The 23,666-nt window shown below is 41.1% G+C and overlaps 1 protein-coding gene across 4 annotated transcripts in view; it reads right to left on the bottom strand.

Annotated features, from left to right (window-relative positions):
* The window catches only part of trappc8 (trafficking protein particle complex subunit 8), a 206,965-nt gene that overhangs the window by 90,629 nt on the left and 92,670 nt on the right, over positions 1 to 23,666 (bottom strand). For all 4 annotated transcript variants that reach the window (XM_069922556.1, XM_069922557.1, XM_069922558.1 and 1 more), the window contains 6 exons: positions 20,863 to 20,978; positions 19,490 to 19,640; positions 16,232 to 16,332; positions 11,876 to 11,981; positions 4,504 to 4,635; positions 1,775 to 1,999 (listed from right to left, as the gene is read on the bottom strand). In XM_069922556.1, the coding sequence (XP_069778657.1) occupies positions 1,775 to 1,999; positions 4,504 to 4,635; positions 11,876 to 11,981; positions 16,232 to 16,332; positions 19,490 to 19,640; positions 20,863 to 20,978 (831 nt within the window). The remainder of the gene's footprint in view (positions 1 to 1,774; positions 2,000 to 4,503; positions 4,636 to 11,875; positions 11,982 to 16,231; positions 16,333 to 19,489; positions 19,641 to 20,862; positions 20,979 to 23,666) is intronic.

Genomic DNA, 23,666 nt, shown 5'->3' with positions numbered 1-23,666 from the left:
ACAGAAACCATTTTGAAAGTAGAAATGTCTGATAAACCATTGTTGGCTGACGCTGTGTAAACAGCCATAAAAACTGAAGTGATGTGGTATCTGTTCAAACAAGCAAGTTCTTGCTTCAATGATTTGTGCTGGATTCATACTCTTGAAGTGGTTTGAATAAACCTCAAAAACAGCAATGAGGTCACATCAAGTGCATTTGAATGTTAATAGAGCAAAGGAGATGGTTGTCGACTTCAGGAGGGCCCATAGGGACCCAGCTCCACTGACCATTGACTGTGGAGGTTGTCAAGAGTATAAAGTTCCTTGGAGTGCAGTTCATGGAGAATCTACCTGGTCCCTTAACACCAGCTCCATAGCCAAGAAATCCCAGCAGCACTTCTATTTCCTGCAAAGGCTGAAGAAAGTTCATCTCCCACCCTCCATCCTCACTGCATTCTACAGAGGATGTATTGAGAGCATCCTGTGCAACTGCATCACCCCCTGGTTTGTACCTCCTTAGACCAAAAGACCCTGCAGAGAATAGTGGTCAGTGGAAAAGATCACTGGGGACTCTCTTCCTAACGTGAAGGACATCTACAACACTCAATGCAGACAAAAGGCAATAAACATTTTGAAGGACTTCACACACCCACTCATGTAAACTGTTCTCCCTTCTGTCCTCTGGTAGGAGGTACCATAGCACTTGGACCCTTAAGTCCAGATTGGGGAACAGTTTTTTTTATTTTACCAAGCCATCTTGCTCCTGAGTTTCCACAACATTTGTTTTTTAATGTACCGTGGACTTTTACTGTAAAAGTCTTGATGCGTTTAACTTCTATTCTAACTTATATTAATGTAAATATGCTACATGGTCCTGGAGAAACACTATCTCGTCTTTAACATGCGAGCATGGTATGGATGACAAATAAAGGTAACGACTTGATTTCGACACTCCAGAAAAGCTGCATTTTAATATTGCTCCAAGAAACATCTGAAGTCAGAAACACAGTAGCCTTCAGTTTGAGAGGTACTATCCTTGGGTGTATTCTCTTTGCCATGGGAGATACACAAAATAAGTGGTAAGGAAAAGCCACTTCAGCTGTCTCTTTGACAAGAAGACAGTTTCAACACATCCATTTCCACATGGCCACTTCATGTAACCCTTGCCTGGCTCTGTGAGATCATTGTGCAGAGATCACAAGTACCGTAACCTCCATGCAAGAGAAATAAATCATTCGTATGAAGAAACAATTCTCAAAACAACTCAACAAGAATTTTGTGAGTTTTGAGAAATCTGAGATCTCACACCTACTCCATAATTACTTTTGAGGAACAGTTTAAAGAATCTGAGTTTCAACACAAAACTGACTGAACTTTAAAAATTGAAGCTTTTTACAATTGTGACGAAACTGTAATTATTTTCAGACTTGCCTCACACACACACACACACACGTGTATATATACATAGTGGGGTTGTTAGAGTTAAGTTTAGAGTTAGGTAAGAAGTGTTATGTTATTAATAAAAATTATTGTTTTGAAGATACCATTGTCTTGGTGAATTTCTATTGCTGATGGTCTGGTATGTAACAGGACAAGGTGACAATCCACGGAATCCATGTGGTGTGTGTGTGTGTGTGTGTGTGTGTGTGTGTGTGTGTGTGTGTGTGTGTGTGTGTGTGTGTGTGTGTGTTATGTCTGTATGTGTGTTTTCAGTGTGCTGCACCAAGGCCCAAAGAATGCTTTTTCATTGGGTTGTATTTGAACAATTGGATGATAAATAAACTTGAACTCTCACCTTATAAACATACAAGTATTCCCGAAGGAAAGCTTCCTGCTGAGAAGCTGTCTGCTTGCTGTCGTTGATGAGAATATGCCGGAAGGCTGACACAGCATTGTCCAGCTGCCGCAAAGTGAAAGACTGACGACCAATTGTGAAGTTGATGTGATCCTCTGCCAGACTCCATCCTTTACCTCTGTAAACTTGCATGGCTTGGCTGTAGCACCGCAATGCATGCTTTCGCTGTAATAGGGCATAAAGAACAATCCATGTAAGTTTTGTGAAATTAATTGGAATTTCATGAGGGCAAGGATTCCAGTTTATCCAAATGGAATGTAAATTTCAAGGAATTTTGTATGCTTGGATCCTATGACTTCTAAAGGACAGCAAAAGAAATTTCCTAGGTAACCATATGCCGTAAAATCCCTGGTATCCAGAATTCAAGCAGCTGGCAGCCTCAAGCAAAGGGCAAAAAAAGGAAAATAAATTTTAAAAAAGTAAAATAAATAAGAATAAAATAATAGGTAAATAACAAGTTTAAAATTGTAACAGTAAATGTTCTCTGAAGTAACACAGAAACCTTTGGTGAAGATGGGAGCAAATATTCAGCCAGCGGAGGGAGGGCCTTGGTCGTGCTTTGGTCATAGCAGCTGTATGAATAAAGTTGTGTGAAACAGCAATGGTATCGCCCAGGATGAAAAGCTGGTTGATACTGCTCGCCGTTGGAGAGACGCTTAGTAAGAGTTGCCCTGGTCAGAGGCTTTATCTGAAACTTGAGGGGTGGGTTAATTATCTATAATGTTATCATTCATCTTTTGGGCGGCTCCGTGGAGGAGGAGGAACCTGCAGGTGCAGCAATGATTAAAATGTTTTCAAAGCACATGACTGAAATTCAAGTCAAATTCTTTGAGATTCATATATTCATGCAAGTGAAGTTTGATCAGTGTAAGTACAGTATTTTTGACTTTGAAGCTGTTTATTCTTAATGCAGATGTATTAATTAAAGCATTGTAACACTAAGTCTCAAGCAACCAGAATCCATAGGTGCCAGATACCAGGGATTTTATTGTTTTACTGTATATTTAAATAGGAGTTCAAATTACAAGACTCTCCTCTATCACAACACTCTTCCTGCCCTCCCCCCAAGAAAGGAGCATACATGGTAAAGCCAGTTCGGAGACATGTTTGTAATTAGACAAGTGATGGCACACCCAACATCTCAGGTACTGAGTTATTGGAACTATTCCAATAAGAAAAATGGAGTTTTGAGAATGAGAGGATTGTTGTGGAGTAGGTTTACGTCAGTCGACACAACATCGAGGGCTGTGCGGTAATGTTCTAAGATTAGATTCATTTGTTTTGGCCTCCCACTCTAATTTCCTTTCTTATAAATTTGGAATAGAAGTTTGCTTTTATAATTGCATTTGTTTCAAGTGGGGTCCACTTCAAAATTTACCTAGTGGGACACACTTTAAAATTTACCTCATGCCTCCCAGGTGGGGTCCACTTCAAAATTTACCTAGTGGGACCCATTTCAAAATTTACCTAGTGCCCCCCAGGTGGGGTCCACTTCAAAATTTACCTAGTGCCCCCAAGTGGGGTCCACTTCAAAATTTACCTAGTGGGACACACTTTAAAATTTACCTCGTGCCCCCCAGGTGGGGTCCACTAAAATTTACCTAGTGCCCCCCCCCAGGTGGGACCCACTTCAAAATTTACCTAGTGACCTCCAGATGGGGTGCACTTCAAAATTTACCTAGTGCCCCCCCCAGGTGGGGTGCACTTGCAGTTTGAAAACCTACAGTGAACACGTTATTCCAAATCAAAAATACTTTCACTTAAAAACAACACAAGATCCACTGGTGGAGCAAAGTGTTCTACCCTGCGTGATTTTTTTTTAGTCACACAGCACGGTAACAGGCCCTTCGGTCTATAAGCCCATGCCACCCAAATACACTCAATTAACCTACAATCCCCGTACATGTTGAAGGGCGAGAGAAAACTGGATCACCTCGAGGAAACCCACACAAACACAAAGAGAGTATACAAACTCCTTACAGAGAGCGTTGGATTCAAACCTGGGTTGTACTAACTGCTTCTGGCATCACTGAAGTGCCCAAAAGGCTGTTTTGACCGTGTATTTATAGTCTTATTTTGGCAAATCATTCCAAAGGTTCAGATAACCCCCCCCCTCCCCAGCCTCCCCAACTTAATAAAAGGGATACCTTTCCATCTTTTTTGTTAAAAGCCAATCTGTCATTCTGAGATCAACTAATTGAAGGAACCAGCTGTAAGAGATACAGTACATAGAGGCTGAACAATAAAGAACTCAAAACTCCAAATTTAGACATGCAACAGATTGGTTAAGAACAAGGCATTATCTCCACAAACTATATTTAACCTCAATTTTAATTTCAGCTTGTAAACTGTCAGAGAAAAGGCAAAGAAAACGTCATTCTGAAGCCTGCAGCCCAACAATTACCTGGATCACAATTTAAATAATGAGAAAATTAGCACAAGAAACTCAACTGAACCCAGAACTCCTTCCCTTCCGCCTGTCAGTTCTCCACCTCCTTCCCACTCAATTCACCTAGCCATCCCTCCTCCCCTTGCTGCTAATGTTATCCCCCCCACCCCAAAGAAACTTGAGAATTTCACCCAAATGATGCAGAACAATAAAAGGTTTGTGAACAGACAAAAGGATTAACCAAATGTGTTGGCACATAACCATTCAAAGAGACACTTACTTGATCTGCTTTACCAAATCGATGCCCTGCTAGAATCATATGAAAAGCAAACTTGCGCACCATTGGAGATCGCATGTTGATGAAACAGTGGGCGGCTTGTTCCAGTAAAATTGCACTTCGGAGGTCAGAATCCTGCATTTACAAAGAGACTGATGTTTCACATTGCTGCAAAATTTCAATACGTTGCCATCAGACAAAATTCAAGAACTGTTCTCAAATATCACCTAGGTTAGCAGTAAATAAATACCAAATTATCCTTCACATCAATGGGTACCTGCTTTTTTCTGAAAATAGTAACATATTTTTAAATTTATCTATTCAAACAAAAGGAACAAGACAATTTCCTTTCAATGTCATTGAAAGGAATCCTTGATCTACAATCACGCCTGTGGACATTTCCTAAGCTCTGTGTCATTCTCATCACGTACTAGGTCTGGCATCAAATGCTTTTTGAGATACTGAAAACCCCTAGCAGACTTTGATATATTGGAAAGCAAGACTAAAGAATCCAGAGAGAAGTCAATCCAATCCTTAACTTCTAACAAGGATTCTAATTACATCTCCTTGGCTGTGTTTGAAAACAAAGCGTAAACACAGAACATTACAGTACAGGCACTTCAGCCCACGATGTTGTGCCGACCTTTAGAAACCTACTCGCTTCCCTACCTTACATTCATAACCCACTATTTTTCATCCATCCATGAGTCTTAAAAGCTCCTATTGTACCAACCTTCACCACCAGCCTTGGCAATCCATTCCAAGCACCCATCACTCTGTGTAAAAAAAAACTTACCCCTGACTTCTGCCCTAAACTTTCCTCCCTTTAACTTATACAGATGTCTCCCGATGTTTGCTACTCTTGTCCCGGGAAAAAGGAGCTGGCTGTCTACCCTAGTGGAAAGTGGTCTGATATTTCCTCTCTCAGTTTTACATACCCACTTTCTTGGACATGAAAATACAGAAGTGTCTGCGCTGATTCCAATCAAAACCCTTTTTAAAACAACAGAAACACAGCTTTGACACTCCAGAAATCAGGCAATTACTGGGTTACATAGAATTAATATTTAAATACAATAAAGATCTTGAAATAACTTACTATGAAAGTTAGAGTCAATAATGCAGAACAATAAAGCCAAAGGTACAATAAATTAGGGCTAATTTAGGGCAGAGAAATGGATCCAAGGTCAATCCACAGGACCATGAGAGTAGCAGAGAGGATCACTGGAATTTCCTTCGCCCCCATTGAGGTGATCTACTGGAATCATTGCTTGAAGAGGGCACACAAAATCATTGAGGACCCCTTCCATTCCGCACACAGCGTCTTTCAGCTGTTCCCGTCGGGGGAAGAGATACAGGAGGATCAGAACCAGCACCACCAGGCTGAGGAACAACTTCATCCACGGGCAGTGAGAACGCTGAACGTCCAAAGGAACAGCTCACACTGACCATCCGAGACGCTCATATTCATGAAATAATATTTATATGTTTGTACAGATGAAATACTTGACCTGCATATGTATTGTTTGTCTGTATGTGTGTTATGTCTGATTGTGTATCTGCCTGTTTAGCACCGAGGACCGGAGAACACTGTTTCGTCTGGTTGTACTTGTACAATGAGATAATAATAAACTTGATTTGATTTAAAATAATACAGGTATCTTTCAGTGGTTATCGACATGCAAACAGTGCAAATAATTCCTGTGAAACTTTGGGGGAAAAGAAGTGAGGTTCATGGACAGCATTGTTCAATGGGCTGAAGAGCCCACTTTGGTGCTGTATTTCTCTACTCGGACAATAAGAAACCACTTGGCTCCAGAAATAAAATAAGCCCCATCCAAGTGATATATGAATCAATCACCCTTTGCAGCAGTGGACATTGATTGGAAAGGCTGGAGAACACTGAGCATTTGTGATGTGAACTTCCAATGTGGTTGTCAATCAGATTCTAGTAGGTACTCAATCCCCAGATGCGAGGGGAAGGTGACCATTTAACTAGCTCTGAGAGATCAAAATGCAGTTGATATTTTCATGTAGTTGTTAAATTTAACTCTTCAATCACAATTAATGCCTTCTTTGTTAGAATTAAAGTACATAATTATGCTGCAATACATGGCAATTACTGGAATATTTCAATGTTCTTTGTTTCATGGGAGTTTCAAAGTGAAGTGGAGCCAGGACTTGGTAAATGGTGAGTGTCTGGAGCTGTGCTTTGTGCAGGAGAGTTTAGAAGTGAAGCAAAGCAGCAATTGGTGGTAGTCTGCGCTACAGATAGAACCAGTAACAAATAAAAAGGGAAGCTCCAGCAGAGTGGCCAGTGTGTGAGTGGCCCAGCAAACATTTAGTGGCTTTGGCTCAAAGGTTCAGTGCAGAAGTGGACAGTTGGAAGCTTTGGCTCGAGCGGCAGCTGAGGATATTCCTCAGGTACAGGTAAGGTCAAGCAAGATCTTTTCACATTAACCCAGAGTAAGCAGTAGAGATGGAAGCTAGGGCAGTGGAATGCCCCTCCTATAAGATATGGGAATCTGATGGTTTCCCTGACGTGACCGTATTCAAGAACTGGAGGCGGAGTTGGATAAATTAAGTAAGGATCTTCTGGCAGGCTGAGCAAGTCATAGAACGTTACATTCATATTACAGGCCCTTCGGCCCACAATGTGGTGCAGACCTACAGATAAGACTTTGAACAGGTGGTTACCCCCAGTGTACAACTAGTAGCTGGGTGAAAACCGAGAGAAGGGGAGAAAAAAATTGGTGCAGGATTACCCTGTGGCCCATCTCCCGAGCAACAGAATGCCCCTTTGGATACTGCTGAGGGGGATGACCGATCCAGGTAAAGCAGCAGCCAGACCAACGGTGAAGACAAGTCCAGTGATAGTCATAGAGAGACTCAGATCAGAGACTCAGCAAGGATAAGTGTGTTGCCTCCTGGGTCCAGAATGTCTCTGAGCGGTTGCACAATGATCTTAAAGGGAAGGGGATGCAACCAGAGGTTGTGCTACATGTGGGTACTAATGACATAGGCAGAAGTGGGGTAGAGGTCCTGCAATGTAAGTTTAGGGAGTTAGGAGGGAGGCCGAAGAGCAAGACCTCCAAGGTCGCCATCTCTGGATTACTCCCAGTGCCACGAGCAAGGGAAGGTCAGAATAGAAACATAGTACAGGGCGCACGGTTTCAACCTCTTGGCTCATTGGAACCTTTTCTGGTGAAGGGGTGATCTGCACAAGTGAAATGAATTGTATCTGAACTCGAGGGAAACCAATATCCTGGCAGGGATGCTTGCAAATGTTTTTGGGGGATACAAACTAGATTCGTAGGTGGTTGAAAACCAGAGTCAAGAGGCAGAGGAGGAGGTGGTTGGCACACGAAGTAGGGACAGCTGGGATGGAGTTTGTGTGAAAGAATATACTGATAGGGCAAAATTGCAGCTGTAGAGATGAGTTGCAATGCAACAGGGACAGTAAAAAAAGTAACAAATATAGAGCTACAGGTTTTATATTAGAAATAAAGTGGATGATCTTGTAGAGCAGATTGATGTGGCCATCGCGGAGCCAAATGAGATGTGTGGGGGGGGTGATATTGAATGAGTTCTTCTCTTTGGATATGGAATCGTGTAGGATAAGAGGCAAAATGGGTAATTTTGGAAAATGTAGGGATCAGGAAAGAGGAGGTGTTTAGAACTTTTGAAGTATATAAATGTGGATTAGTCTCTGGGTCCCGACGGGATTTTCCCTAGGACCTTGAGGGAAGTCAGGGAGGAAATAGCGAAGGCTCTGACGGTGATTTTTCAACAGTCACTAGAGGGGGGCATAGTGCAGGATTACCCTTCACTCTCCTTTTGCTATTCACATATTTGTAAAAACCCTTCAGATTTAATTTCATCCCGTTCGCTATAGCCACCTCGTACCTTCTTTTCGCTATCTTAATTTCTTTCTTAAGCTTTTTACAATCCATGTATTTACCAAGCATCTCGTCCATACCTTGCTTCTTGTATTGTATCTAGGCCTCTCTTTTATATTGAACCGACTTTCTAATCTCCCTTGAAAACCACGGCTCTCTCGAACCTTTGGCCTTGCCTTTTATCCTGACAGGAACATAAAGATACTGCATCCTCAAAATCTCACCTTAAATTCTCCTCTACTTCCTACCCATAAAACAAATCAGCCCAAACCAAATCCCTTCAAATCTGCCTTTCTTCCACTTAAAAACCTTAATCTTTGGACCAGACCTATCCCTTTCCATAATTATGTTGAAACTAATGGTACCATGATCACTGGATCTGAAGTGCTCCCCAACACACACCTCAGTCACCTGCCCCATCTCATTCTCCAACAGTAGATCCAACACTGCCGCTTCTCTAGTGGGTACCTCAACATAAAACTATCCTGCACACATTTTACAAATTCTAATCCATTCAGCCCCTTCACAGAGTGTGTTTTCCAATCTATATTAGGAAAATTAAAATCCCCCACCAACACAACCCTGTGCTTATTACAAATCTCAGCTATTTCCTTACACATTTGCTTCTCTCTTTCTCGCTCCTCACTAGATGGTCTATAATACACCCCTATAATTGTAACCTCTCCTTTTCTATTTTAATTCCACCCATACCGCCTCCCTTGACAAACCCTCCAATCTATCTTGCATCAATGCAATGCCACACCCCCCCACCCCTCCACCTCTCCAATTCCATCACACCTAAAGCAGTGAAATCCTAGAATATTTAGCTGCCAGTCACATTCCCTCCTGCAACCACGTCTCACTAATCGTCATACTGCCAAGTGTCTATCTACACCTTCAGGTCATCCACCTTCCTTACAATACTCCTCGCATTAAAGTAAATGCACTTCAGAGATTTCCCACATCTTACCTTCTGCTTGTCCCCATCTTTACGGACAACTCTATTATTTATTACCATCATTCCCCTCCATGATGGCACTGATCTTTATCTTTCTCGATCACCTGTCTATCCACCCCCAAACTTTGTCTACAAGCCTTCTCTATTTGCAGACAAACCTGCTCTTTGCTGTTCTTTTTTTTAAACTTTATTTATTTGTTCAAAAAAAACAAATAATATATGACATATACAGCAATTAAACATGAACATTTTTTAAATATATATAAAAAAGAGAAAAAAAGAAAAGACCCCCTCCCCCCTTCAGCCAACTCTCCTAAGGAGAGCCATAAAAAAAGAAAAAAGAATATTAAAAAAAGATACGTATTAAAATCTAATCAATATAAATTGAAATGTAAATTTTCCGAGTATAAAAACCACTTATTAATAAAAAAATTCTAATTATCATGTGAAACATACGTAATTTTTTCCCATTATTAAACAATATTTCATCTCATGCCATCTATTAATATCAATCATATTTATATCTTTCCATGTACTAGCAATACATTCCTTCGCTACAGATAAAGCTAAATATACAAAAGCAAGCAGAAGCTTATCTAATCCCAAGCCTTTCAAATACTGTTGGATCTAAAACTATTTTAATCTTATACAGATATTCTAAAAACTATTGAATTTTCTTCCAAAAAGATTGTAGATGAAAACATGACCAAACAGCATGAAAAAAAGTTCCAACCGTATCACCACATCTAAAACACAAATCTGATTCATTAAAACCATATTTTTTAAATTCTTCAGGTATCAAATATAATTGATGTAAAAAGTTGTAATTAATCATTGCAAAACATGCATTTATCAATCTAGTTACACTATCATAACATATATCTAATCAATCATCTTCAGAAAAAATAAAACCAATATCCACTTCCCATTTAATTTTAGATCTATCCCAACCCTTTTCATCCATACCATCCTGTAATATTTGATACAAAAATGAAATACAAGAAATAAGTTGATTATTATACAATGGAGTCAAAGCCAATAATTTACCCCTAGAACCTATCATTTTATTTTTCTTTATCCATAACTTCATTAAATGTTTTAGTATAAGCACATAACAAATTCATATTCCACCTAAACAAAAATTGATGTATTTCAAATTCAGAAATACTTGCCCTCTCAATTTTAGCCCAACTAGGAGGCCGTACCAAATCCATCAATGAACTAATAAATTTAAGGTGGGCTGCCTCATAATAATTTTGAAAATGTGGTAAACGTAATCCCCCTAACTCATATTTCCAAGTTAATTTATTCAAAGCTACTTTCGAAAATTTACCCCTCCATAAAAACTCCCTAACCATTTTATTTAAATCTCGAAAAAATTTTTTATCAAGTAAATACAGAATAGATTGAAACAAATATTGTATATGCGGAAAGATATTCATCTTAATTGAATTTATCCTTCCCATTAAATTAATAGGTAAATCTTTCCATTTAATCATATCAGTTTTAATTTTTTTCATTAACAGAGCATAATTAAATTTATAAAAAGATTGATAATTAACATTCAAAATTATGCCCAGATATTAATTCGATCCGCCCACTTCAAATTAATAATATTCTTATAAACTGAATAATCTCCTTCACTGCTGTTCTCCTTTAAGATGGACCCCTTCCCCTAACCGTACTAGTCTAAAGCCCCCTTAGTAGCCCTAACAAATGCTCCTGCCAGGATCTTGGCCCCTCTGGGATTCAGATGTAACCCATTCACTCAGTACAGGTTCCACCTCCCCCAAAAATGGTCCCAGTGATCCAAGAACTCAAATCCCTGCCCCTTACTCCACCCCTTTAGCCACACATTCATCCTCCACCTGATACTATTCTTGCCCTCCAGATATTACCCTCTTGGCGGTCCTTCTTTTTAGCTAACTCCCTATATTCGTTTTTTAGGACCACCTCACTATTCCTCCCTATGTCGTTGGTAGCAACATGTACCACAACGTCTGGCTCATTACCCTCCCCCCTTAGGATGTCATGGACATGGGAAGTTACATCCCGGGAAGCAAACCAGTTTTCTTTCTCGTATCCATAGAATCTCCTATCTGTCCTCCTGACCATTGAATCCCCTATAACCATTGCCCTTCTCTTCCTTTCCCTACCCTTCTGGGCTATAGAGGCTGACCCTGTGCCAGAGGTACAGCCACTGATGCCTTCCCCAGCCTGACTTTCCCCCCTCAACAGACCTATGGTTCTATTTATTGTTTAATATTGTTTCAACATTAAGATAAGCTGCAATAATTCAGTAGAAAGACAGGAGGAACACGAAAATTTGTTAATTCAGGTGACTTCAAACTCTCAAAGTTATTACAGAAATAAATAAACCAGGAATACAAATGACTCCTCTCATAACACAGGAAATCAAGGCAAGTATTGAATGCACACTGGGAAAGGTCTGCAAGTTATGTGCCTCAGATCTGACAACGTTGGGAATAAGCAGCTATGAATTCCAAACTTTTCCTACCTCGCTGGTCATCCGAATAAGAAGTGTTGCTGCTTCTAAATATTTGGCTTGGCTTTTTAAGATTTCAGCACTCAATAATGTGCATCTCTCAGCGAGTACCAAGTTCCTGGGAAGGAGTAATAATATATATTTTTAAAAAATTAAATACCAGTTGCACTCAATTAATTAATTCAGCCCACCAGATCATTGCTCCCAAGAATGCAATTCTCATTCCCCTCCCTTTATTTCACCTCTCTCAACTATCCACCAATCCCTCCTCCATCCTTTTCCAACCTCCAAGCAATTTATAATTTGCAGAAGCCAATGAACTTAACAACATGTCTCCACGGTGCTGGAGGAAAAATACTTAAATCGAGAAAAAATGAACCGAGAGTTCCACAAAGATTATCAATAAAAGCTGCTCAGAAATGTAATTAAACAAGAAAGTCTGTCGACACTGTGATTGTACAGTAGTTCAAAAATTTGGATGGTAGAAAACAGGACCACCCAAGAATCCAGACTTTTCGAAAACTCTCAAACTTATTAAATTTAACGGGCTTTTGAGTGCATGAGTGCATAAGTGCCACAGATGCATACTGGAACAAGTGACCATGCTTAATACAGATAATCACATCACAAAGAAATTCATTTGTATACTGTATTTTTCTTTTCATTTTTAAACATTACAAACTCATTTTTTTTGAAGTGAATAAATTTTATGTTTGGATTTTTATCAAGTGGTGGGAAGTGATGAGTGGACGAGGGGGAGTCATGGAGGGAGAAGTCCCTGCAGAAAGCGGAGAAGGGAAGATGCGTCTGTGTTTTGAGAAATGAAGCATGCTGTATTTGTTGATGAATGAACCATCGAAATTTACCTGATCCTCCTTAATTTTGAATGTTAAGAGTACTGCCCAAGAACCCGGATCAACCCGATCCCTGAGCAGCCCGGATTTTAGGACTTCTACTGTAGATTAACGCACAAAAGTGCTGGAGAAACTCAGCAGGTCATGCGGGATTCTTTATGCACCTTGATCTGATTAATAATACTTCATGATGGGCATGACATTGTTTAATACAATTTAAAGTTGTACATACAATCACATGTCCATAGTCAGACGATCTTAATTTTATCCTGATGTTGATCCACTATGTGACCAATGTACAATTTTTGAGGCCTCCCTGATTCATATGTTCTGGGAGTGTCCAGAACTACAAGAATATTGGGAACAATTCTTTAAAACTCGATCACAGATTCTTAGGATTAAATTAGAACTGCGCCCTTTTATAGCTTTGTTTGGTTATTCTCCAGAAGAGAGGATTTCCTTGAATTCAACTCAAAAAATAGTATCTTTTACTTCATTGACGGCCAGACAAGCAGTTTGGTTAAGATGGAAAGAGAGTAGAGCATCAACTCATTTGCAATGGGAACAAGACAAAATTAGATCGAGTTAGATGGACAAAATTAGATCAAGGTTGACTTTGACCAGATATGGGATGCATTCATGGACTATAATCATAATTTGATGACTTCGGCAGGGGTGATCTGGGGGTTTTCTATCCAATGTCTGAGAGCTGAGCTGATACTCGATACTTTACAATTTATTTGCTGGTGACCATGTTTAGTGGGAGGGGTTAGATTAGGATGGCTTTTTTCCTTTTTTTGTTCTTTTTTTTAAACTAGAGGAGATTGGTCTATTTAGATAATCAATATTAGAATATGAGGTGAAATTCTCATAAGGATATTCACCTTTTTTTGAGAATTATATAAGAGAATGTATAATTGATATGTGACTCAGACTCAGTATTGCCTTATATAAAAGCTATAGAATTAACATTTAAACTATATATATTTCTGTCTATCAAATTAATAAAAATGCTTTAAAAGAAGGCATTCTTTATGAAACAAAGATACATCACCATTTTGGGCCTGTACCCTTCATCAAGGTATGATCAAAATGCAGTCAGGTGCCGAAATAAAATGGTCAGGAGAGGGGGAGGAGCACAGGCAAGAAGAGGTCATTGGTGGATATGGGTGGGAGGGCACAAGAGAAAACACTGGGCTGAATGGGAGAGGGAAAGGACTGGGGAGCTCGAAGAAAGGAGCAGAGAGATGGGGAGGAGCCTGACTGAAACCACAAAAGTTGATGTTGGAGAGTGCCCATATGGAATATTAGGCTTTTCTCATCCAATTTACAGGTGGCCTCAATTTGGCAGTGCAGTGCATGAGGCCATGGACAAGCATGTCGGCATGGAAGAGGGGTGGAATATTGAAATGGTTGGCTACTGAGATTTCACCACTTTTGTAGCAGATAAAACAAAGATGCTCAATGAAACCATTTCCCAGTCTGTGCCCAGTCTTTCTGTAGAGGAGACCACATCAGGAGCACCAGATGCAGTAGATGACCCCTGCAGAATCACAATTCAAGTGTTGGTTCAGTTGGAAGGACTGTTTTGAGCTCCAACTGGAGTGAAGGATGTGGGCACAAATGTATCACTTCCTACTGCCACAGAGTAGATACCAATGGGAGCAGTCCCAGCAGAAAACGGAGAAGGGAAAATGTCTCTGGTGGTGAGATCATGTTGTAGGTGGTGGAAATTTCAGACATTGGATGTAAGGTTGGTGGAGTGAATGGTGAGGTCAAGAGTAATCCTGCCCTTGTTGCATCTAGGGGCGGAGGGGGCTAGGGCAGATGTGCGGGAATCAGGGTTGAGATGATGGTAGTTGAGGGGTAGTCTCATTTTTGGGAGGAAGAGGACATCTTGGATGATCTGGAATAGAAGGCCTCATCTGGGGAGCAGAGGTGATAGAGACAGAATAATTAAGAGAACTGAATAGAATCCTCAAGGGGGACAGTGTGTGGAGGTGAAGTCAAGGTAACTGTGGGAGTTGGTGGGTTTGTAGAAAATGTCTGAGGAGAGTTTGTCTCCTGAGATGGAGACAGAGAGATTGAGAAAGAAGTAAAGTCTTGTCAGAGATTAACCAAATGAATTTGAAGAAGAGGTGAAATTTACCAGTGGATAAAGTTGACGAGCTCATCGTGAGGCAGCATCAATTAGTAGAGTTGAGGAGCCTTGCCGGTTCAGGCTAGTAGCATGGATTTCTCCACATATCCAGCAAAAAGGCAGGCAAAGCTGGGGTCAATGTGAGTACCCATGGCTACCCCTTTGATTGGAAAAAGCGGGATATCAAAGGAGAGGTTACTGGGGGCGAGAACAGGTTCTGCCACATGTAGGAGGGTTGGGTGGAGAGGGACTGGTTGGGACTGTTGTTGAGAAAGAAATGAAGGGCCTTGAGACTTTCATTATGAGGTATGAGGTGTTTAGAAATTGGAAATGAGCCGGTTAAGTTCAAGGAATTTAAAGTGGAAGGCTTGTGAGGTGTTGCAGATGTAGGTGGGGAGGGACTAGACCAGGGCAGGACAAACTGGAGTCAAGGCAAAATGATAGTAGTTCCGTGGGGCGGGAGCGCATGGAAACAATGGATCTACCAGGACAATTGGGTTTGTGGATCTTGGGTAGGAAGAACCAGGGCAGGGTTGGGAAACAAGAAGATTGGAGGTTGTGGAAGAAAGATGACTGGAAATGATGAGGTCAGAGATGGTGCGCAAAACGGTGGCTTGTGTTTTTGGAGGGGTAAGTTAGAACTGTAGTTTGGCTTTGGCAAGGTTGAGCTCAGTGAGCAAATGGGACGAGCTTGGTGAGCATGGACAAGATGGGCCAAAAGTCCTGTTTCTGTGTTGTCAAATTCTATGTTCCTACCTCTTTCTACGGACAGTGAATGGACAGCTCAGTATTTCCAACACTTCTGCTTCAACAATTTTTCCACTGCATCGAATTCTATTCTTTTTCAGTTTAGAATCCTTTTTAATTTAGCCTTCACGAAACTCCAACTGGTTTCCAATCTTGAATTAGCTTGTGCTGAGTTTCCGAACATCAACTTCAATGTAAAAATACAGAGATGCTGGAGGAACTCAGTCGGTCTCACAGCGTCCATCAGAGGTAAAGATATATATTACTGATGTTTCGGGCCTCAGCCCTTCTTCAAGGTGTGAGTGAAAAAGCAGGCTGAGAAGTTATGAAAGAGCAGGAGGAGGAGCACAGACCTAAAGACAAGAAGTGTTAATTTGATATGGATAGGACAGGAGAGGGAAAGGTCAGAATTGATTGAAGGGGCCTCAGCAGGTCTTGCAGCGTCCAAGGAAGGTAAAGAAATAATCTGACATTTCGCCCTGTGACCCTGTTTTTACTACAATACAGTGTTTGCAGACTTTCATGTTTCACATCAACTTCAATGTACTCGATTTCACGAGCAAACTGCAATCATTACTGCATCTTCAATCGTCAGTGCCCATTGGTCTTGAGCAGAGGTACACCTACTTGCACAGATCCTTGTATGTCTGAATTGCTGTCTCCATATAATGGGTGGGGTATTGTCTCTGTGCTCCGGGCTGAAGAAAAACCGAGGCTGCTGCCATTTCCTTCAATGTGTTAAAGTTGTACAAAAGGATATGTTACTTTCAAGTATTAGCACGGCATTCAGCATTTCAAAACAAAACATTTCTACAAGTTAAACCTTGAAGGGAATATACAACAATCCAACAACAAACCAAAAGATTTTTGAGTATCCAATGCAAAATTAATTCACAGAATTAGAATTAAATTTCATTAAAAAAAATTTAGACAGGCCCCATTCAGCCACGAGCACGTGCCACCCAATTACACCCAACCTACATCCCCAGTACGTTTTCAAGGGTGACAGGAAACTAGAGTCGCCAAGGAAAACCCATATAGGCACTGGGAGAATGTATGAACTCCTTACAGATTTGAACCCCAGTCCCGATCACTGGCACTGTAACAATGTTGCACTAACCACTATGCCAACCGTGCTGTCCTGTTTGAATTATTTCTAACAGTCTAATGCAGTCATTAATCATAAATGCTCAATTAACTCTATATTACTCAAACACACTGTTCAGTTTTATATCGGTCTGTGCCCACACTGATGGCAGCAGCCAAGAGAAGATGCAGACACCAGGGAGCAGCGGACCGGTGCAGGGTACCAGACACAGGGAGAAATGTCCCTTGTTGAGAAGGAGAATCTGAGAAAACGAACCCTACAGGGAATGTGACCATGGCAGCAGACCAGCAAGGGGATTAGCGACTGAGGGACTCTCACAGTCTGTTGGCGACTTGTGGATGGTGATCTACACAGGTTGCAGGAACTAGAAACCGGCTCAAGGGAACCAGCAATCAGAGTAGGGATTTGAGAGGGTGCTGGAGGCAAAAAGGGCTCCTGAAAGACCTCAGGCGCTGAAGGCTTCTGGACTGTATTGGAGGTTTGGAACTGGAATTTGGAATGCTGATGGATCGGACTGGCTGCAGAAGGACTGAAGGAGAATCCATGGACTCTCAGTGACTGAAAGGATTCTCTTTTGCTTCTCTTTCTCTCTTCTTGAAAAGGGAGCAGATGACACTAAAATGGACTCTTTGTCTGCCTTGCAGCAGGCAAAAGGCAAATTTCATGAAATATTAAGTTTTGTACTATGCCAATAAAGGAATTTTGAATCTTAAAACAAGCATCCTACACAAGGTGTTTAGTTCCATCATGGAACCAACACAGAATCAAACAATAATTTAGCAGGGATGTCATTTGGCTCATAACTCTCATCTCATTGAAGTGGCCTTTCCTTTACTAAATATTGGTCAATTTTCTTTGGTCAATTTTCTTGGTCAATAAAAATATTTAATGACACCACTTTCATGGAATTAACCTCTTGTACTTGCACACACTTTCTATTGTACAACACGGTCTAGGGCCTTACCATTTACTGTGCAAGTCCTGTCCTGGCTTAAAATGGTCAACAACTTGCAATTTATGATTAAATTCAAGGCATGAAATAATTTCATTTTAAGTGGCACACAGAATATTTTAAATCTAAGGACTCAAACACTTCCCTAGCCTTCACTAAGCAGACAAGGCTGAATGGAATTTTCATTTGGTCAATGTCACTCCATTAAGAGATTTATTTAGACATACAGCATGGTAACAAGGCCCTTCCAGCCCACAAGCCCATGGTGCCGCCCCATTGCACCTAATTAACCTACAACTCCAGTACATTTTGAACGGTGCTAGGAGATCAGAGCCCTCGGAGAAAACCTACACAGACACAGGGAGAACGTACAAACTCCTCACAGACAGTGTGGGATTCTAACCCGATCGCTGGGACTGTAACAGCGTTGCATTAACTACTACACTAATCTAATCATGCCACCCTGTCTGGAATCCCAAATTCATGCTCTTTCAAAATTAAATCAGAAACTTCTGGAAACAATCAGCAAGTCAGGCAGCATCTGGAGGAGAAACAGTTAACGTTCCAGACTTCTACTATCTGAAGTCTTGTTGATTTTCTTTCTTGAGCAACTTAAAGATATTTTCTTTGGTATCGAATGCTTTTCCATTTAACTAGAAGGAAATTTACAGCTCCTTTTCCAACTGAAGGAGTTTCTTCCCTCTGCAACACCTGCCTTTGGACACCGAGGTGTGGTTGGGGGATGATTTTTATTGGCCAAGTCATGACCGTAATTTAAAATTCACTGCCTGCTAGAGTGGCGAAAACAGACCAGTGAGAGACTGCAGTGGGGAACTGGATATACGTGAACACAAGAGAGTCCAGAGCTCATGAACAACTGAATTTCTCACTAAAAGCACTTGCGTAAATGGACAGAATATTCTTCATCCCTCCTGAACCATCATCATCAGTGGATGGTTTTCAAACTGGCATCAGTTAAAGCAAACAATGAATAGGCACAAAATAAACTGTAGGAAAAACACAGGACAGGCGTATCCATGGGGAGAAATGGTCAGTCAAAACTTTGGGTCAGGGCTTTCATTGAGATGATTTCTGTTCCTTAAAAGTTTAAATATATTTGAATAAGATGCAAAATATTTAAATGTGTAAATTGCAAATCATATCCAAAGTTCTTTTGAACAAATTTATACTGATTTTGACCTTGCTTTTATATAGTCTTCAAAAGGTTCTTTTGTTTGCTAGTCCAAGCTGAGGCAGCAATTAACACCAAATATAACATGGTGGCCACCAAGGCCAGGTCTCGGGAGATCTCTGTCGCCGTTTTCGGTGAGCTCCGGCACCCCTGCTCAGAACTTCATTTAGCTACAGTAACTTTTTTCTTGACATAATACAACTGGGGGAATTTTTTTTTTAATTTAGCTATACAGCACGGTATCAGGCCCATCCGGCTCATGAGCTCATGCTGCCCGATTACACCCATTTAACCTACAACCCCCGCTAGTTTGAAGGGCGGAAGGAAACCGGAGCACCCGGAGTAAACCCACATAGACACAGGGAGAACATGCAAACTCCTTTTTGACAGTGTACTTGATTCGAAGCCAGATTGCTGGCACTGTAACAACAATGCACCAACCGCTTGAAGTGGGAGGATGACTTGGGGAGAAGACAAGAATCATCCCATCAGTCTTTAAAATGAACATTAATTTAATTCCTCAAAATATTTTCATATGCAGTATTTCCAAGTAAGAGACACATGCAGAACATTTAGGGACCCTATTTTAAATGATCCTTTGCAAACAGTTTCATGATTTGTTTCAGCACTGACCAATGCTCCTGCTGCATAAAGCATTGCTTGATCATTGAGGAAATCTTTCTTTGCTGTATGGTAGCAATTATAAGCTAGGTCATAGTGTTGAACCAAGAAACAAAGATCTGCCATTTTCCTTATCTGCAACTCTGGAGCCTCTGGTGGATACCTGGAAAAATAAACATTATCAGAACAAAGTAATTATTACGTCTCCCAGTCGCCAATCATTTCAATTCTGCACCCCCACCTGCGCCGACATGTCCATCCATGGCTTCATGCACTGCTAAACCAAGGCCACCCATAAATTGGAGGGGTAAAAGCTGGCATTCCATCTGGGCATTCTCTAACCGGATGGCATTGACATCAACTTCTCTGGTGGACCACACCCCATTCTCCCTCTCTTCCCTATTCCTGTCTTGTTTCCTCCAACTCTCCATCCGCTTCCCTCTCCATTCACAGAGCCATCTCTCCTCCCCCTGTTTGCTGGTGTGCCCTCCTTCCCTTATCCACCTATTACCTCCTGCCTCTGGAACTCTACTTCTCCCCCGCCCCCCCACCATTTTATTTAGATGCCTGCCTACATTTTGCTCATACTTTGATGAAGGGCTCAAGCCTGAAACGTTGGTTATGTATCTTTATCCTTGCTTTTTAAAGTATACTGTTTGACCTGCTAAGTTTCTCCAGCTTTGTTTTTTCTACAATGTCCACAGAACTTTGTGTTTTACTCTAAATTTCCCTTATTCCAAGTATAATCAGTCAGACTAATATTGATCTGATTATATATAATTTAGATTAAGTTCTTATTTATACACTGAAAACACAGACCTCTCATCTTTCAGAGGTGTGACTCTCCATTGGGTTTGAATTTCAGAATCATTCAGATGCGATTAAGTACTTAAATAGGGAAATTGTATGCAACAAAATCATATTTAAAGTAATAGTTTTTCATGCTCTCCTGTGATATGTTACCAGAAACCTTTCATTCAGAAATTAAATACCAGTTATCCCTGCTGCAATCTGTAAAAATGTTATACCCCCACCTCCATTCTTCATGTAGTTTCTCCAAACACTGAACTCTAAAATGACAACTTGTGAATTTATTCCATTGCAAAATCTCCTGCCAATGAATATTTGTTCCTGCCATAACCAAGAACAAAGCATGACAACAGCAAACTACTTCATTCTTGGCGTACTATTTTTAATCATGGCATAGCTTCATAGAAATACGGAATAACAGGCCCTTCTGCCCCATGAGCCCATGCTGCCAAATATACCCACGTGATCAATCAATCCACTAAACCCTGCACGTCAGAAGAGATTTTTGAATATTTGCATTAATTTTCAAAGCAAAACAAAATCATTTCTTCCAAAAAATAGAGACCTTTACTTACAGCAGGGTGGAGGAATTCTTCAGTTCGTTTATACTTTTCTCTGGTACTTTACTCACATTGAACCATTTTTTAGTTACGGTAAACAAAGAACGACTGAGGCCTTTTCTAGACACCAGCTGCAGAAGTAAAAGTTTATAACATCAGCTAAAATAATAATTTAAACGCAACCACTTAAGAGTTCTATAGAAAGGAAAAGAGAAAGGGATTGCACTATAAATGCAAGAATGCATGCAGCTCAGATATGTCGCTGGTCTTATTAAAGCACATATTTGCAAATCTCATCTCTTGCAATGATTCCCACATTATTTGATTAGCAGGAACTGTACATAGAAACCACACAGGTCACTTTTCAAGATACTATATCACAGATTACCACTGTGACTAATCTAAATGTAACAATTGAAAAATAACGACCCATTGGAACAAGAGGAAAAAATCCTGCAAAGAAAAATAATATATATATTTTGTGCATTTCACTCTGCTCTCGACTGGAGGCAGAGAGACCATCATTCCTCTGACCACATTTATATTACAGCTTGTTTTTGCAAAAAGGCAGTCAAATATATGATGGTTAAGCCAGAAATAAATTTAAAAGGTACAGGAATAGGGCTTATCTTTACAAAATATGTTTAAGCTTTCTTGCACTGGGTGGGGTGAAAACCCCTTATACCCCATCCAATACTTCTTACCTGCAAATGGAAATTTAAAAGGGCAGCATGGTTAACACAGCACTATTGCAGCAGCTACAACCCAGGTATGAATCCAGCGCCGTCCGTAAGGAATTTGTACATTCTCCACGTGTCTGCTTTGGTTTCCTCCCACTGTTCAAAACATACTGTTGTGGGGGTGGGGGCTGCAGATTGAGTGCAACTCGTGCCGAGTTCGTGGGCCCAAAGGGCCTGTCACTGAGTTCGATTTAAATTTTTTTCATCAGTTCCCCTTGCTTTCACGACGCTAACTCGATCTTCAAAATAATTTACATTTACTTTAGCGTGATAGTATGTCAAAGTTCCTCAACATGATTATCCAACTGCACGAAAACCAACAAGGTCGGGTCAGATACAGCAATGAGCTCTCTGAACCCTTCTCCATTAACAATGGCGTGAAGCAAGGCTGTGTTCTCGCACCAACCCTCTTTTCAATCTTCTTCAGCATGATGCTGAACCAAGCCATGAAAGACCCCAACAATGAAGACGCTGTTTACATCCGGTACCGCACGGATGGCAGTCTCTTCAATCTGAGGCGCCTGCAAGCTCACACCAAGACACAAGAGAAACTTGTCCGTGAACTACTCTTTGCAGATGATGCCGCTTTAGTTGCCCATTCAGAGCCAGCTCTTCAGCGCTTGACGTCCTGCTTTGCGGAAACTGCCAAAATGTTTGGCCTGGAAGTCAGCCTGAAGAAAACTGAGGTCCTCCATCAGCCAGCTCCCCACCATGACTACCAGCCCCCCCACATCTCCATCGGGCACACAAAACTCAAAACGGTCAACCAGTTTACCTATCTCGGCTGCACCATTTCATCAGATGCAAGGATCGACAATGAGATAGACAACAGACTCGCCAAGGCAAATAGCGCCTTTGGAAGACTACACAAAAGAGTCTGGAAAAACAACCAACTGAAAAACCTCACAAAGATAAGCGTATACAGAGCCGTTGTCATACCCACACTCCTGTTCGGCTCCGAATCATGGGTCCTCTACCGGCACCACCTACGGCTCCTAGAACGCTTCCACCAGCGTTGTCTCCGCTCCATCCTCAACATCCATTGGAGCGCTCACACCCCTAACGTCGAGGTACTCGAGATGGCAGAGGTCGACAGCATCGAGTCCACGCTGCTGAAGATCCAGCTGCGCTGGATGGGTCACGTCTCCAGAATGGAGGACCATCGCCTTCCCAAGATCGTATTATATGGCGAGCTCTCCACTGGCCACCGTGACAGAGGTGCACCAAAGAAAAGGTACAAGGACTGCCTAAAGAAATCTCTTGGTGCCTGCCACATTGACCACCGCCAGTGGGCTGATAACGCCTCAAACCGTGCATCTTGGCGCCTCACAGTTTGGCGGGCAGCAGCCTCCTTTGAAGAAGACCGCAGAGCCCACCTCACTGACAAAAGGCAAAGGAGGAAAAACCCAACACCCAACCCCAACCAACCAATTTTCCCTTGCAACCGCTGCAATCGTGTCTGCCTGTCCCGCATCGGACTGGTCAGCCACAAACGAGCCTGCAGCTGACGTGGACTTTTTACCCCCTCCATAAATCTTCGTCCGCGAAGCCAAGCCAAAAAAGAAAATGTCACATTAGAAATATAATAGTTTTTTTTAAAAACTTCATATCCTTTCAGGATGAAGGCATCAATGGCAAGGCCAGAATTTATTGCTCTCCCCCAACTATCCTCAAGAAGATAGTGATGACCATTTCTTGAACCACTGGGGAAGGAACTTCCTCAATGATTTTGGGTAGGAACAAATGACTTTGTATTTGATTGTATTAGTCAGAATCTAGCAAGACTCATTTCAAACATCTAATTTAGCAGAGGCCTCCGAAAGGTTTGAATTTGTCTATCTCATCAAAAAATGGCCCACAGTCTTAGAAAGTGGCTCTCTTTGGATTGCCATGAGTGACAGGATTAGATTAAAGGTTATCCTATTTATTAAGAACTAATGACCCTTTCAATTTTGTTAGCGACTTTGTTAGCACTAACAAAGGAACAGCAATGGCAAAAATTCACTAGACTTGGTAAATTCAAAATAATAGTTTTTTATTAAACTATAATATCATGAGATTGCTTACTTATCTCTAACT

The sequence above is a fragment of the Narcine bancroftii genome, chromosome 2 (genome assembly GCF_036971445.1).
Source record: "Narcine bancroftii isolate sNarBan1 chromosome 2, sNarBan1.hap1, whole genome shotgun sequence".
Classification (NCBI taxonomy): Eukaryota; Metazoa; Chordata; class Chondrichthyes; order Torpediniformes; family Narcinidae; genus Narcine; species Narcine bancroftii.
Note: the sequence above shows the minus strand (reverse complement) of the source record. Positions and strands in the feature narration are given on the sequence as shown.